Raw genomic sequence first — 18,690 nt, forward strand, 5'->3', positions numbered from 1 at the left:
CAACCCACCTATGTGAGTTGCTTTGGATGGTGACAGAAGCGGAGGATCATGGATTCTTTTGGAGTTTTTTTTTTTTTGGTTTAATTTGTTTATACATCTCTCCTTTTGTATTTTATTTTTCCTAAAGGCTTACTTTTGAGAGAACAAAACTTGTATAAGCTATTTTCATTGTATGGTTCTGTATACTTGTATATGGCTAGCTGGCTTAAACTCCGCGAGCCGTGGCTAGTTTCTTATGATATTATATACTTATCTTTTATTATATATTATCTGTTTCTTGTGTCTTAAGCTAGTAGCTCTGTTAGTACGTGTTTTTCAAATCCAAAAATTTGAGCTATATCTTTTATCGAGCTTCTAGATTATATTATTCTTTCTATATATTATATGTATGAGCTTTAGAACTGTCGTAATCTCTGGTTAAGCTTTGCTTTACGACGCGAGGTAAAGTTTAGGCTAATTAGGGTGTTATATTTAGTGGTATCAGAGTGGTTCGTCCTCGTGAGCCTGAGGGATGGACCAATTATGCTTTATTGCATACTCTGTGTGTCTTTTTCTTTGATGCTATTAGGTTATTTGTTTGATATTGCATAGCATGCTTGTTTGTGAGTGCCCGTTTGGGATAATTGACGCACTAGGCTTTTGATATTGAGACTGATCACCTTGATATCGATTGTTTGGTGTAGACAGGAACCCTACATGGCCACTCGCGGGCGAGGTCGAACACGTACCCGAGAAAGTAGGAATGAGCAACCAGCTGACAATCATGCCAAATTCATGGCGGCAATGGCAAATCTCGCTAATACCATGGAAGCTAATGCTGCTGTGACTCTGCAAGCTGTGCAGAGGTTAGACCAACCGGTGGGGAATGGCAATGGGAATGGAGAAGGAAATGCCAATGATAATGCTGAGGGAAACGGCGATAACACGAGAGGAGTTTCGATGACCTTGGCGACGTTCCTCAAGGTTCATCCGCCAACTTTCCGAAGATCCACTAATCCTATTGAAGCGGATCACTGGTTTCAGGCTATGGAGCGTGCTTTACAGGTGCAGCGTGTTCCTCTCAATCAATATGTCGAGTTTGCCGCTTATCAGCTAGCGGGAGAGGCCCAGCGCTGGTGGCAAGCAGAGTGTCGCTTGCTACAACTTCAGAACGCCGACATTCCATGGGAGGTGTTCCAAACGGCCTTCTACAAGAAATACTTCCCTGAGTCTGCAAGGGAAGTAAAGGAGATGGAACTAATGCACCTGAAGCAAGGTTCCCTGTCTATGGCAGATTACACTAGCAAGTTTGAGGAACTCTGTAGGTTTTCTAGGGTATGTCAAGGTGCCCTGGAAACTTACAAGAGCTGGAAGTGCATTAAGTACCAGAGGGGTTTAAAGGATAGTATTATGACTGATGTGGCTCCTATGGAGATCCGTGTCTTCTCTGACTTGGTGAACAAGGCTAGAGTAGTGGAAGAATACGCCAAGACCGTGGCGGCATCCAAGGACACTCATGGAGGGAGCTCTAGTCGGGGGCATGGCAAGTATTTTCAACCTAGAGGTCAAAGCTTCAAGAGAGGAGGATATGCGCCTCAAGGTCAAGGAGGCTTTAGAAAAAACACCCATGATCAAATTCAGCATGGCAAAGGGAGAGGAAATCAGAGTAAGAGTTCTTCGGATTTAGTTTGTGGTCGTTGTGAACGTTTTCATCCATATGACTCTTGCAAGATTGGTATAGGTGGGTGCTTCAACTGTGGCTTTCCTGGTCATTTTGCGAGGGATTGCACACGTGGGAAGAACCAGAGTGCGGGTCAAGGTCAGCACCAGGGGCGAGTCTTTGCTGTGAATGCCAAGGATGCTTCCAAGGCGGATCTGTTGATAAGAGGTATATGTCTAATTGGTGATAAGTCCTTAGTTGCATTATATGATACTAGAGCTTCGCATTCGTTTATTTCATTTGCTAAAGTTGAGGAATTAGGCTTGAAAGTGTCTGAGTTACCATTTGATCTGCATGTACATACTCCGCATCAGACAGTTATGACTAGGTCAGGTTGTAGACAAGTAGGTTTCAAGCTCGAGGATAGAGACTTTGTGCATGATTTGATCTGTTTACCAATGGTGGGGCTAGAGATCATTTTAGGGTTTGATTGGTTGTTAAAGAATCGGGTTTTGTTGGATTTCTTTGAACGGACAATTCGGTTTATGCCGGAAAGAGAAAATGGAGCAGTGGTAGCTACGAGGTATTACCTGAACTCTGTAATGGTGCATTGTAGTGGGGAGGAGTGTCAGGGCTATATTCTGTTGGCTGCTAATATGTTGGGTGATGCCCAGAACTTGGATCAGATACCGGTGGTTAGAGATTTTCCTGAGGTATTCCCAGAAGATATCCCTGAGTTCCCATCTCAAAGGAAAATTGAATTTGCGATTGAATTGGTGCCGGGAGCCGGACCAGTGTCGATTGCGCCGTATAGAATGGCTCCGATAGAGTTGGAAAAGTTAAAGACTCAGTTGGAAGAGCTTTTGAACAAGAGGTTCATTCAACCGAGTGTATCATCGTGGGGAGCGCCAGTTTTATTGGTGAAGAAGAAAGATGGAGGAATGCAATTGTGTGTGGATTATAGACAGTTGAACAAAGTGACGGTGAAGAACAAGTACCCGCTGCCAAGGATAGATGACTTGATGGATCAATTGCAAGGAGCTGGAGTGATTTTCAAGATCGATTTGAGATCCGATTACCATCAGATAAGGAAGAAAAAGGATGATATTCCTAAGACAACGTTTAGAACATGCTATGGACACTAAGAGTTTGCAGTAATATCCTTCGGGTTAACGAATGCACCTACTGTTTTCATGGATTACATGAACAGAGAAGAGAGAGTGAGTTCGCAGAAGTTAGGGGGAGGGGTTCATATTTGAATTTTACCCCAATTTCACCATTGGATTTAGCAGCAAAAATTTTCGATAGTAAATTGCCTAAACGCAGCGTTTCACTAAACCGATATACCGGTAGCCGAATCCAACGGTAATGGTCACCGCTAAATCCGACGGTATTCAGCGTATTTCTTGTAGTGTGGATTTATAGGCAGAATGATAAATTTCGCACCTATTTTTTCCGTTCACTCTCCAATTATTACTAATGAATTTACCTTCATAAACAGAAATTTGTCGGTAATGATTTGACCGTAAAACCGTCGATAAATCCGCCGGTAAAACTGACATTAATGTGCGACGCTAAATACGACAGTAAATCTGATAGTATTCAGCATTTTTCTTGTAGTTATACTTTCAGACACTACAAGAAAAATGCTAACTACCGTCGGATTTAGCATTGTAGAGTAGCATCAGATTTACCGTCAAATTTACCGGCAGTAACCACGTCAAATCTGTAAGGTTAAGTAATTAACAGTGGATTCTATTTTATAACGATAAATTTGCCGGTAATATTTGGAGGAAAAATAAATTAGATTGGTGCGTCCTTTACCGTCGGGTTTATCATCGGAAAAATTCGACGGTAACTCAATTTAGTGAAATGATGCATTTTGGTGACACGCAATGGTTTACCGTTGGAATTTTTTGACGGTAAATCTGACGGTAAAAAGGGTGTAAATTCAAATTACGAACATCTTCCCCCTCATTTGAACCCTTACCACCGTCACTACCATCCCCCCTTTTTCTTTCACATTCCAGCTGCCATCACCATCATCTGCTGCCGCCGCCGAGACCACCGCCGTTGCCACCCCCTCTCCGTTGCCGTCAAACCTTTACGCTGATGCCTCCTTCTTCCCCTCCCTCTCTCTCTCTCTCTCCCCTTCGCCGTCACCACCATATGCTGTCACCATCATTTGCCGCCACTGAAACTTTGGCGATCAAGGCTGCAACATCCACCTCTTACCTTATTTCTTGCTTTATTATTCATTACAGGTTCTTGAGAAACTCTTTTTTAGTTATTTTAATTAAGTTTAATTTAGTTTTGGTTTGAGTAGAATTTTAATTTTAATTTTGAATTAATTTTAAATCTAGTGGATTTAGTTTTCCAATTTTAGTTGATTTAGGTTAGATTCAATACATTAGGTTTTAAATTGTTGAAGTGTTTGGACTTATTTGTTATTTTCTACGTTGATGACTATTTTGCTAAAAAATTGTTGCTAATATTGTTTGCTAATTATTTACTTTTAGTTTAATTTAGTTTATAATTGATTATAATTTCAATTTTAATTTTGAATCAGTTTCAAAGTTAGTTTAGTTTAGTTTTTCTAATTTTAGTGGATTTAGCTTGATTAAGTTAGGTTAGATTCAATACATTAGGTTTTGGATTGTTGAAGTATTTGGAATTGTCTAATTGTGTTAATTGCTGCATTGATGACTGTTTTGCTGAAAATGTTTGATAATTGTTTAATTTTAGTTTAATTTAGTTTAGGTTTGATTAGAATTCCAATTTTAATTTTGAATCAGTTTCAAAGTTAGTTCATTTAGTTTTCTAATCTTAGTGGATTTATGTTGATTAAGTTTGGTTAGATTCAATATATTAGGTTTTGAATTGTTGAAGTGTTTGGAATTGTCTAATTGTGTTAATTGTTGCGTTAATGACTGCTTTGTTGGGAAATTGTTGCTGAGATTATTTGATAATTGTTTATTTGTAGACATGTTGACAGTTAGAGGTGCTGCAAATCAGGCTACTGGTTGTAGTTGTAGCCGTGGTTGGGGTAGAGGGAGGTTTTTTCTGGTACCTCGGGACTTGTGGATCCTCTCCCTCTACTCTAACCACCCTGGTGACCCCACATGTTGTTGGTTTAATGGACCAACCATTTATCATGGTCTCTAACCCCAACTAGTGCCTTTGTCTACGACGATGACGACGCCGCTTCCAGCGACGGATGTCGTGCCCCGGGGTCCAACCACGGAAGTGAGGCAGCAGCTGATGCCCCTCCACCCCTCCACCACTTATGTTGATTTGGTTGCCTGGTTAGTGTTTTTTGTTTCGATGATTATGGTTGTTGCTGAAAGTTTCCGAAATTGATTCCTGTTTAGTGGATTTAGGTTGATTTGGTTGGCTGGTTTGTGTTTTTAAGTTTCAATGATTATGATTAACTTTATTGCTGAAAGTTCTTGAAAATTGATTCCTATTTAGTGGATTTAGGTTGAAATAGTTGCCTGGTTATTGTTTTAAGTTTCAATGATTATGATTAACTTTATTGCTGAAAGTTCTTGAAAATTGATTCCAGTTTAGTGGATTTAGGTTGATTTGGTTGCCTGGTTATTGTTTTAAGTTTCAATGATTATGATTCTTGTTTAGTGAATTTAAGTTGATTCTTGTTTGTGGGTTGTTAGGTTTGCGGCAAATAGCAACGCGTGTACTTAGGAGATGACCAATGTCATCAAGCTGATGTACGACCATCTCTGGCCTAGTTACACGAAGATCCCCACTGAGACCAGGGAGCGGTGGTTTCAGTGGTAATTATTTTTTTTTAGTTTCAAACCTTTTTAGCTAGTTTATATCTTCTATCTTACTTAACTAATTTTAAGTTTCTTTATTACAGTTGCACTTTAGGTGGGATGCTGAGCACAACCTTACCATCAGGAAGATATTCGACCCTAGAATGGATTGGCGGCTCTAGCAGATGCTGGATGATGTTCCTCAAGGGCGGGACTGCCGGACGTGCTGGATCCGACTGGACATAAAGAATGCTCTATTTGTTCATTCGGAGATCGATGAGGGGTTCTAGCATCGGCGTCTCACCAACAGAGCTAACAGGGCCTCGACCAGGTCGTTTAAGTATACTAGCAACTTAGCGACCTTCATGAAAACTAAGGGCAGGTTGGTATGTAAAGTAACTTTGAATGCATCATGTGTAGTCAAAGTCGTTGGATCGTGCGATGACATTGGCGGAGACGTTCAAGTGCACCCACACGCTAAAGGAGAACAAAGAGACATTTGCTGATCAGCAGTGTCAGGACCACTATGTGAGTAAACATACATCTGATTATCTTCTGCTATAAAATTATTAGAGATTCACTGTATATCTATCGTACTAATCACAATAACTTGTGTTAATTACACAGGAGTCCTACACATAGAGACTAGAGGTCGTGACTTAGTAGTCTCAACAAGGTGGAGAGGACGCCACCGATGGCTCTGCAGCTTCAGTCGTCGATCCCAATGCGGTTTGGCACGAGACTGCCTCAGCGCCGTACAAGAACCACGTATATTGGATGGGGTCGTTTTTTGCTAGTAGCCTCTGCACTTCCACGTTAAGGCCGTCGTCAGGCTCAGCCACCAGTCGAGCCCGAGGAAGGCGTGGATTTGAGGCTGCAGGTACAGGAGCTCTAACGCAGCCTTCAGCAGTAGGCTTAGGAGCTTAACGATTATCGGGAGAGGTATCAGGAGATCTTCATGCGCGTGACGTGTACGGATGAACTCAGGCTGGAGTGGGGGGAGTCGTTGGAGCGGATGGCAGCGTATGGAGGCTCAGATGGAGGTGTACCAAGACCAGATACACGTCGCTGGCATCGACCTTGCTGGTGGCATATGAACATGACCACCTTCTACGCCGCCGACTCAGGGCCACGGGATTGACTACAACAACGACTACTTGGATATGTAGTTATTAGTTTTTCGTTTTATTGTTTCATTGTATTCATTTGATGTACTTGACTTTTAATTTATTTGAATATTTTATTATTTATTTTAATAAAAATTTTTCATTATTTATGAATCAACCACTAATTGTGTGAAAAAAATTTAAATTTAATATTAAAATTGACCATTTATTTCAAATTTAAAAAGAAATTGACATTATCGTCAGAATTACTGTAGGAATAATCCGATAGTAATAGTGTGCGAAACAACATTTTTTGGTGCCAACAATATCATCGAAAAATCTGCTGGTAACTAATTGGTTTTCTGAGCTGATAATTCGTCGCAAAATCCAACGATAATTACCGTTGGACGAAAAAATTTCGACGGTAAACATTTATTGATGAGGTTTATACCATCTGATTGTTTATGTTGGTAATTGAATTATCGTCGGATTTTATTCATTTTTTCAACGGTTAATCCGACGATACTCAGTGTTTTTCTTGTAGTGAGAGTGTGCGGTTTGTACCTGACGTATCATAACAGGGAAAAAAAGGGGTGAGAATATAAATTGCAATTGGCATACTATATGATACTTCCATACTTACCTCTCATATTTTTTTGGTTAAATTACACAGTGAGTGTTGGGATTGGGGTGTTATTTTGGAAAGTGAAAAAAGTGAGAGTGAGAGAACTGGGAAGGGGCGGGGTGGGTTCAAATAGAATAAAGAGTTTTTGATCATTTTCAAATAGTTAAATTACATGGTTGGTCCTCATACTTTTACTAAAATTACAAATTGGTTCTTATTGTCAAACATGTGCAGCTCACATGTTTAAAATAAAAAATATTCTGAGAATATTCTGTTAAATCAAACACTTTTTGAACGGCAGAGACTAAATTATAAATTTTAATCTTTTTAGGGACCCAATTATAAATTTTTAAAGTATAGAGACTAATTTGTAATTTTACTGAAATTTTATGGATGTAATTTAACCTTTTTTTTTTTTTTTGAAATTTTAAAAATTGTAACATGTGATATGTTAAAAGAAAATAAAGAGAAATAATACTTATATAATAAAATATGCGAAAGTAAACTTTAAACGTAAAATCATATATATTTCTTTCTTTTAACAAAGAATAGTTTTTTTTTTTTCAATAATTTTAATGGTAGTATTGAGTTCAAATCAGAGTGTATAAATTTGATGGGAGTTTTTTGTTTTACTAATCCAAAAGCTTATCAATCATCTTTATTTGCAAAAGAATCGTTTCAATTATCTTATCTTTGAGATTACTTTTGTTTGTCGATGGATTATTTTCTCGATTCTTTAACACATGTAAAATACATAAAACATAATCATGAGAAAAGTCATTAAACACACCTTTTATATATATTAGAGATAAATTGCTTAGAAATAAAGTCTAAATAACATATATGAGACTTAAAGAGCCTTTTTCCCCTAGCTAGACTAATATGATATGATCAAAATCCATGATATTCAACTCTAACTGACATTGCATAATCAAGAGAGCGATTGGTATCCACTATACAGTTCATTGTTGTTCACATACATTGTAGGGATCGATGTTGTGTATATCTAGTAATGATGCCAAAACATCTCAACAATGCAATGATATTTGGTTATCTTTAGTCAAAATTTGGATCATTATTGATCCACAATTGGATGTCGATTCACAATTGTAATACGAACCCATCATGATTTTCAATTTTTCATAGTGGAATCCAACATATCACTTAGCTTCAATGTCCTACAATGCAAGTAGCATTTTGTTTTCTTCGCTTAATAGAAAGCAGTATATTTATAATTTCATATATAGCGTCTGTAATTAGATTACGGATCCCATACACTTTTTAGATTATGGATTGGCAAGCACTAACTTATTCATATAAGAGAAATCTAATTAACATTTAATGTTTATTTTTTTTATTAATTATTTAAGCCAATATCATTTTTTATATCGAACATGCGTAGAATATTACTATTTGGAATATTCTATATCTATCTCATGCATGAAATGAGATCAGCGTCCATAAGGCCAAAGATATGGCTTTAAGCTTAACGAGCATTTATAGAAATATTTACAAATTGTCTACTAAACAAATTCTCATAGTGATAAGTAAATATAAAGTGATTATGTTCTTATTAAAATATATTCTAAATTTTTACTACGTATTCTATTTTTTTTTAACTTTTACTTAAAAAGCATCTTTTATATATATATATATATATATATATATATTAGCAAGTTAATTTGACATAAATGAGATAATTTTCACAAACACTTAGTTTGTGTACTTTCACTTAGACAAGAGCATTATTGTGGGTTTATGGTCGAATAATTAGTTCTTGAAAGGTAGGTTATTTTTTAAATTTGTCTCTAAAAAATTTTATCAATCAAATTAATTCTTCAAATATTATAAATTAATTATTTTTATTTTTTTGTCACTTAATTAGTAGTTTCTGTCAACGATCGATGATATAAAATGTTAACTGATAGCATACATGACATCTATCATATCTATTATCTAATTAGACGTTGAACAAATATATTTATAAAAATTTATCAATTTAATTAGTATATTTTTCTAATTATATAAACTATAACCCTAATATAACCTAACGATACTAAATTGATAAATTTTTATAAATATATTTATTCAATGTCTAATTAGATATGTTAGATATCATGTATGATGTGAGTTAACATTCTATATTATTAATTATTGACAAAAACTATTAATTGAGTGACTAAAAAATGAAAATAATTAATTTATAATTTTTAAAAGATCAATTTTATTAATAAAATCTTTTAAAGACGAATTTAAAAAATGAATTTTTTTATGGACTAATTTAACTATTAATCAGTATTATTGAATATTGCAAAACGAATGGATTATTTTATATGTATTCTCTCAATTATATATAACGCCTCTTTAATTTATTATTGTTATTTATTTTTTTTCATTTTGGACATGTATCTATTTTTAGTTCTTTTAGAACTTACGGTACTTTTTATTTGGAATTATACCAACCTCTATAATGGCTGTCTATATCAAGTGACATGATGACTACTTCTACATGAGCCATTCAGCCGATTTCTTTCGTTATAAATGTTACAAGCAAACATACATATGCATGTATGCATATTAGTCTATGTATCTTGTATAGGAGGTATTTCACATATATCCTTCAATTCTATTTAGTATTTCAGTATTTTTAGTAATTAATTTTAACTATATATATTTTATAATTAAAATTAATAGTTAAAATTAATTTTAAAAATATTGAAACATTCGACACCATGATTAATGGGAAAATCATCCTCTTGTACATAATACTTCCATTCAAAGCAATAACACAATAAAAGAAATTAAATGGTATTGTTTAACAGATTTTTCAGAGATCAAAGCAAACTGAGTTTATTTGTGAATTTATTTGGGTTGATTTAGTATTTAATTTGTGGGAACAAAATCTACTTTTTTTTTTTTGCAAATACTAATTTATCATACCTCAAAGTCTTTTATTTTTTCATGACTAAAAAGTAAAAATTTTTTATATATATATATTTTTAAAAATAAGATAAACTAAAAAACCAAAGTAAAATCAAATGGCGAATTAAATACTTCAAATGCAAATAAAATTTAACCAAATGTAAATTTTGTTACAAAAGTAAATAAAAGAAATTATAGACAAATTTAAAATATAAAAATGTTCAAAGTTAAATTTACGAAAAAGATAAACGGTATGAAAATAAAGTGCAAAATTTGTAAAAGAAAATGAAAAGTATGGAAGGAAACTTGCAGAAACTAACTCAAGACTAAGAATCTCAGAAAGTCGTAGGGATATGAGATGTGAGAGTGTTTTTTAGAAGAATTTTCAACCACCAAATTTTTGTTTGCTATCCTATTTATAAACATCTTTCACCAATTTTCAAATGACACTTGTTAATCTGATGATGACTCAATGAAATAACCGTTCCCGCCAAGTATAACTTGATAACTGCTCCCTTGGCCACATTTACCACTCTGCAGAAACTGCTCTACCATCAAATTGACTTTAACCTAAGCCGAATTTGTCTTGCCAACTCTATCAATCGAACCCTTTCTCGATTTCGACAAATATCACTAATCTAGAACTTGACTTATCAATTACAAATATTTTTATCAAGTAACAAATTGGCCCCTTAAATTGACAATTCACCTCTTATGCCAAATAGTGAATATGTCGATTCAATCCTTTCAACTTCCAAATAACTTAGAACTGACATTCAAAAACCTATAACTGACATCTTCTTGATGGTAACCGTCCCTATTGTCACATCCATTAAATACGCGTCCCATCACGTATGTCTTCCCATTACTCGCGCTTCCTCTTCATTCAAAAAAAAAAATGCTTCATCTCTCCCATTCTTATAAATACCTAATCCTCAAGCAATCCCAACTTTACATTTTTTAGAGAGAGAAAATATTTTTTAACTCACATTACTCACTCTTACATATAAGAGATCCTTACCTTCATCATCTTTAACTTACTACTCTGAAGTGAAACTCATCATTTCTATATTCTATGAGATCTCCATTTTTTTTCAGGTAATAATTTACAAAACCTATTTTCATTCTCGTTCTTACTACCTATTCAGTATTTGTTCTTTAATCTAAACTCCAGATTTAAAATCAAGAACATATTCTAGGATTTTTGTTGTTATTTATTTTTTTTAATTTTGTTATTTTCTTAAACTCCATTAACACCCCCCTAAACTTTCCTTCAATTTCTTCTATTTTCAAGCCATAGCTTCTGAAGAAATACAAATCATCAAAGAAGGAGAAAGAATCGATTGAAGAAACTTCCAACACCAACCTTAAAGTGATATCGAGAGACTTGGATACTATCGTTGAGAATCCAATCGATACCACCAATGTGGACAAAATCCTTTTTCCTTTTGTTGTCGATAACCAATTGCACTATTTTCTAAGTCCCTTACTTCCTCCTTCCCGTATCGATGAAGTACTTCCCTTCTTTCCTAGCTTACCCAATCAAGAATTATTGATCAAGGATGACATATGCATGGCCCCATTCGATGATTTGACCCGAGGTTTTCGAAACAACCCAAAAGTTTTATTGATGAACATTAATTTCCTAACTTGGTTTAAAAGGCTAGAACCAGTTAAAAAGGATTTTTTGGCTATTAAAGGTACATATGACTTGCTTCAACTATCTCAATACCAACCTACAACTCATCATTGGATGATGAGGACTACCATTTACTTTTGGAGTCGAACCACCAACAATCTACAACCCCCATGTGGAATGGTAGGTCCTACACTATTCAATGTTGCTGATATCACTGGTCTTTCTCCTTCTGGGACCAATATCACTCCCGATCTGAAGCCATCAAAAAACTATAAAATCAATTGAAAAAGCTCAACCTATGAGAAATTCATAAAAAAACAATATGGGGCAAGGTAGTGATCCCATCACTGAAGAAGAACATATAACGTTCTTATGCTTTTGGTTAAATGCAGTAATTTTCTACTTTTACAGCGTAACTATGCAAAAGCTCTACTAATCTTTGGCCACCCATGAAGGTGCATTGAATTATTGCTTATTGAAGCTTCTTTTAGGCAACTTATAGGATGAACTGGGCTAGATGGTCGAAAGTCTCCGTAATTGAATGCCTCTAAGTGCAAGAGGCCCTCTTTAGCTCTTCCAATTATGGTTAAATGCTGTCTTTGAGAAATTCATGGGCATCGATCAAACACCACTTGCGACCAAACAACGTGTCGAAGGTATTAGGTTTTCAGCCTTAAAACCTGAATTTCCTTGTCCCAAAATAAGAGACTTGTTTGGACAATCTTAACAAAGCTTATAATGCAAAATCTTTCCAAAACGAAGACCTCAAACTCGTCCCTTTTGTAGAATGTAAATGTGGCCCAACTTGGTTTTGAGATCCCAGAATTTCAAAATCTGACAATGAAAAATTGTAACATCATGTGGACAATACTTGGGGTAATTTCACAGCTATTCAAGTTTTCACCATTGGATTTTTCATATACAAAAAAGATCAATATCGAGTAACCCTCCATGCCCTATATTTGGTTGCTTGATAAATGGGTTTCTCTCAAGCTTTGCCATCCCTATTTGGCTCGGAGTTATCAAGCCAACTTGAAAAATAAGTTTATAATTCTAAATCACAAATGTCTTAACTATTAGGCCGCAACAAAAGTCGACGAGTTGATTACGATCCAATCGACTTCATTCCCAACTTTGATGTGACCAAATATTTCCTCATCTGGTGGCAAAAATATTTTCGCAATACAACCGCAACCTTGAACAAATTTTTCTAGGTATGGTAAAAGTTTTTCTCATTATGGTCGAAAAAAAGCTGCTATTAAGGTCGTTTCAAAGCACAAAGAAAAAACTTCAAAGGCCTCGAAAAAGAAAGTTAAAGTGTCAAAAGCTTCATCCACTGCTTCAAGTCTAGCAGAGATAACCTTATAACAAAATTTGTTCCTCAAGATTTCATATATGTCAACAAATAACTAATTTCGTTTTTCATCATTTTAGTATTAATAATTTCTTTTTAAGACCAAACAAAAGTAAACATCTACCTAAGAACCAAGAAAATCCACCAATTCCCCTTCTAAAGACTCCAGTACCAAGTTTTCTCAATCAAGTGCTGACATAGTGGCTAACAACCAGTATTTCTTTGCTCACCAAAGGCAACACCAACCATCACAAAGGAAAGGAGTAATGGAGTTGGAAGGAGTGGACTCAATCCTAGCTCAAAACAAAATGATGCAACAGCAAATTCAACAACAATTTGAGCAAATGGCCAAGAGGATTGATAGCCTCCAAGTTGCAGTAGTAAACATAAGCCAACCATCACCCACGTGGGGGACAAATAAAGAAACTCAAGAGGATCAGCAACAAGAACAAGTCCAGTATATGCACAATCAAAATTCTGGATTAAATGAAGTTTATGGTGACACTTACAACCCCTACTGGAAGAACCACCCCAACCTCAGATGGAGAGACAACCACACTCAGACTCAACAGCCATGGCAAAAGAATTCAAACCAAAACAGTTGGAAAAACACAAACCACAACAACCAGCAGAATAACAACCAAAATACATACAGAAAACCCCAAAACACTTACCCCAACTCTAACCATTATCCATCCAATAACCAAGCCAACAACCAAAACACTCACCATCAACCCTCAACACCTCACAACCAACCAATCTCACAAGACTCTCAGAGGATCACTAACTTGGAGCTCTTAATGGAGAAAATAATGAAGCACCAAGAGATGACAACAAAGAACCAGGAAGCTTCCATGAAGAATATGGAGAGGCAGATTGGACAGCTTTCCAAGCAAATTGCTATTGAGAGACCTTTAAGCTCACTTCCAAGTGACACCATTCCAAATCCAAAAGAAGAGTGCAAAGCTATATAGCTAAGGAGTGGAAAGATCTTGGTGAAAGATGAAGGAGCAACCAAGAAGCCAAAGAAAAATGACAAGAAGCAAGCTGAGAAAGAGGAAGCCAGCAACAAAGAAGTGACAACAAGCAAGCAAACTTCAGAGAAGCCTAATACAATAGAAGAACCAACCAAGGAACAAAGGCAGGTAGTGAGCTTCACACCTCCATTTCCATATCCCCAAAGGTTCAACAAGGAGACTAAGGATCAACACTTCCCCAAATTCCTTGAAGTCTTCAAGAAATTGGAGATCAACATTCCCTTGGCTGAGGCATTAGAACAAATGCCCCTATATGCAAAGTTCTTAAAGGAGCTCATCAACAAGAAGAGAAGCTGGCAAGAGAAGGAGACTATTATGCTCACTGAAGAATGTAGTGCTGTGATCCAAAGGGGTATCCCACCAAAGCTCAAAGATCTGAGGAGTTTTGTGGTTTCATGCACCATAGGCAAGACGACATTGGAAAACGCTCTATGCGATTTAGGTGCCAGCATCAACTTGATGCCCCTCTCAATGGTGAGAAAGCTTGCTATAGAAGAAATCAAACCTACTAGAATGTTACTAGTGATGGCTGATAGATCAATCAAGACGCCCAATGGAATTATAGAAAACTTACTGGTGAAGGTTGGAGAATTTATCTTCCCTGTAGACTTTGTGGTCCTGGACACAGAAGGAGAGGGAAACAACTCAATCATCTTAGAAAGACCATTTCTAGCTACAGCAAGAACCACTATCGATGTAGAGAAGGGAGAAATTACCTTCAGGGTGCATAATGAACAAATGGTCATCAACGTTTTCAAATCAATGCAACATCCCTCTAAGCAAGAGAATTACATGAAGGTGGATGTGATAGAAAGCTTGGTAGAAGAAATGTTTGAGAACAACTATCAAGAACACCAGGAGGAGCAAGAAGAGGAAGTGGTAGAAATATCCATTGAAGACAAGGAAGAGGATAAGCCAAAACAGGAGTTGAAGCCTCTCCCTCCTCACCTCAAATATGTATTTCTTGGGGAAGCAAAAGCCTTACCAGTAATCATAAACTCCTCTTTGAACATGGAAGAGGAAACAAAGTTGATTGAAGTATTAAAGGCTCACAAAACAGCCTTGGGTTGGACAATTGAAGATATCAAAGGCATCAGCCCTGCCATCTGTCGTATGCATAAAATTTTATTGGAGGAAGAGTCAAAACCTGTGGTTCAACCTCAGAGAAGACTCAACCCAACCATGAAAGAGGTGGTTCAAAAAGAAGTGATGAAGCTATGGAATTTTGGGATATTCTTTCCAATCTTTGACAGCTCATGGGTGAGTCCGGTTCAAGTTGTACCAAAAAAGGGAGGAATGACAGTCATTACCAATGAGAAGAATGAGTTGATCCCCACTAGGACAGTGACTGGGTGGAGAATGTGCATAGATTACAGGAGACTGAATGATGCTACAAGAAAAGATCACTTCCCTCTGCCCTTCATTGATCAAATGTTGGAAAGATTGGCCAGCCATGCTTACTACTGCTTCCTAGATGGATACTCTAGGTACAATCAAATAGTGGTGGATCCCAAGGATCAAGAGAAGACTTCATTCACATGCTCATTTGGAGTTTTCGCCTACAGGAGGATGCCCTTTGGGCTATGCAATGCCCCAACCACCTTTCAAAGGTGTATGCTATCCATTTTTTCTGATATGGTGGAAAAAATTTTAGAAGTCTTCATGGATGATTTTTCTATCTTTGGCAATTCATTTAACACTTGCTTGCATCATTTAACTCTTATTTTGAAAAGATGCCAAGAAACTAATCGGTATTAAATTAGGAGAAATGCCATTTCATGGTTCCGGAAGGAATAGTTCTTGGGCATATAGTGTCATGCAAAGGTATAGAAGTTGATAAAGCTAAAATAGAAATTATTGAAAAACTCTCTATACCTGTTAATGTGAAAGCAGTAAGGAGTTTTCTTGGGCATGCTGGCTTTTACAGGAGGTTCATCAAATACTTTTCAAAAATAGCAAAACCATTGAGTAATTTACTAATGATTGATACCCCCTTCATCTTTGATGACAACTGTAAACATGCCTTTGAAACTCTAAAAAGAAAACTCATTACAGCACTAATTATCACACCCCCTGATTGGAACTTACCTTTTGAACTTATGTGTGATGCAAGTAATCTTGCTATTGGTGCTGTGCTGGGGAAAAAGAAAGACAAGTTGCACCATGTCATATATTATGCCAGCAAGGTGTTAAATGAAACATAGAAAAATTATACCACCACTGAGAAAGAACTTTTGGCAATTGTATATGCATTTGACAAGTTTAGGCAATACTTGATTGGTTCAAAGATTGTAGTGTACACTGACCATGCTGCTCTGAAGTATTTAATGTCTAAACAGGATTCAAAGTCAAGGCTTATTAGGTGGGTTATGCTGCTACAAGAATTTGATATTGAAGTGAGAGATAGAAAGGGAAGTGAAAATCAAGTAGCAGATCATTTATCAAGAGTGCCACAAGAAGCCAATCAAGATAGACCACAGCAAGTAAATGAGAATTTCCCTGATGAGCACCTTTTCCAAGTTCAACAAGCACCTTGGTTTGCTGACATAGCAAATTACAAAGTAGGAAGGAAGATACCTCAAGAATTCTCCAAGCAACAAGTGAAGAAGCTACTCAATGAAGCAAGGAAGTTCTTGTGGGATGAACCTTTTTTATTCAAGAGATGCTCTGATGGAATGATTAGGAGTGTGTCCCTGAAAAAGAAATGAAAGATATATTATGGCATTGTCATAGTTCAGCATATGGTGGACACTTTGGACCAGAGAGAACAGCTGCTAAAATACTACAGAGTGCATTTTACTGGCTAACCATCTTCAAGGATGCCAGGGAGTTTGTTCACCAGTGTAATGAATGCCAAAAGGCCGGCGGATTGACAAGAAGGAACGAAATGCCTCAAAATTTTATTCTTGAAGTGGAGCTGTTTGATCTTTGGGGCATAGATTTTGTGGGACCCTTCCCCCCTTCCTATTCCTTCAAATACATCTTGGTAGCAGTGGAATATGTCTCAAAGTGGGTGGAAGCAATAGTCACAACAACATGTGATGCACAAATTGTTCTTCAATTCTTAAAGAAGCGCATCTTCACCAGATATGGAATACCTAAGGGACTTATAAGTGATGGTGGTAGTCATTTTTGTAACAAACAGATGCAGAAACTCCTTCACAAATATGGGGTAATGCATAAAGTAGCCACACCATATCACCCACAGACCAATGGCCAAGCAGAGCTTGCAAATAGGGAATTGAAGAGGATTTTGGAGAAGACTGTGGGAGCAACTAGGAAAGATTGGGCCAGAAAGCTTGAGGATGCACTCTGGGTATATAGGACATTATTCAAAACTCCTATTGGGAAGTCCCCATTTCAGATGTTATATGAAAAATCTTGTCATCTCCCTGTAGAGCTTGAACATAAAGCTTTTTGGGTCACTAAACTCCTCAACCTTGATTCTCAAGCAGCAGGAGAAAAGAGGCTGCTACAACTAAATGAGTTGGATGAGTTTAGGCTAGAAGCTTATGAGAGTGCCAAGATATACAAAGAAAGAGCTAAGAGGTGGCACGACAAGAAGATCTCAAAGAAGGAGTTCAAACCAGGACAGCAAGTACTGCTATATAATTCAAGAGTCAAGATCTTCCCTGGCAAGCTCAAATCAAAGTGGACTGGTCCATATGTGGTGACAAAGGTTTTTCCTTATGGAACCCTGGAATTATTAGATGAAGTAACAAAGAGTCATTTCACAGCCAATGGTCACAGGGCAAAGCACTATTTGGGAGGCCAATGGGACAAAGAAAAGGAGGTTCAAAACCTGAATTGATTAAAGAATGGAGGATGTCAAGCTAGTGACAATAAAAGAGCACTTGTTGGGAGGTAACCCAACCTGAGGTAGTGTTCTTTTCATAGCTATTTTAATAAAAAGGTCAATTAGTTTTATCTATATTGCAAGAAGCTAAGTTTGGTGTTGCACACCAAAACAATCTAAGGGAGAATGAAGGATTCTAAGTTTGGTGTTTCACTAAAAACTTCATCATAGAACACATTCTCACCTTCTGTATAATGCTAGCCTCAAGCAATCAGATAAACTAATTAACCAATCTGCTGTTTCATAGTTTTTAGTTTTATTACCTTTAGCAAGGAAAAAGGATTTCACATATGGTTAATTTGTTGCATGAGAAACACTGGCAAGGAACTAAGTTTGGTGTTCACACACCAAAGTAAGTTCAAAAGCTTACAAATAAGTTTTGCATATTAACTGGGTACCTAAAGGGCTTGAAAAGCAAGCAACTTTTGAGGAGTATGCAACAAAATAGCCAATAAATTAAAGAACGTCTGCATTATGACTCAGAAGGGGCACAACAGAAGGAAGAATGAAAAGCTGCAACCCAACAAGTTGTATTTACATTTGATCCTTGTTGTTGTGAAATATTTTAATTCAGGGACTCCTTTATGTCTGGCTAGAAGGTTCATTTAGTTGTAAGTGGAAGTACATGCTAAAGAAAGCTATCTGCATAATCTTGTCATCCTTCATTAGCTTGGGAATTTTGTTTTGTTCCCCTTGCCGTTTGAATAAAAGAAAAAAATGATTTAGAAAAGTAATT

General features: G+C 36.5%; 1 protein-coding gene across 1 annotated transcript; it reads left to right on the forward strand.

Moving 5' to 3' along the window:
- The first annotated feature begins 696 nt into the window (after nt 1-696).
- LOC148562510 (uncharacterized) lies at nt 697-2,784 on the forward strand. Its single transcript, XM_088490902.1, has one exon. The coding sequence runs from the start codon at nt 697-699 to the stop codon at nt 2,782-2,784; it is 2,088 nt and encodes a 695-aa protein (XP_088347028.1).
- The last annotated feature ends 15,906 nt before the right edge of the window (nt 2,785-18,690 follow it).

Source organism: Arachis ipaensis, chromosome B6, assembly GCF_059453495.1.
Source record: "Arachis ipaensis isolate K30076 ecotype BB chromosome B6, ASM5945349v1, whole genome shotgun sequence".
Classification (NCBI taxonomy): Eukaryota; Viridiplantae; Streptophyta; class Magnoliopsida; order Fabales; family Fabaceae; genus Arachis; species Arachis ipaensis.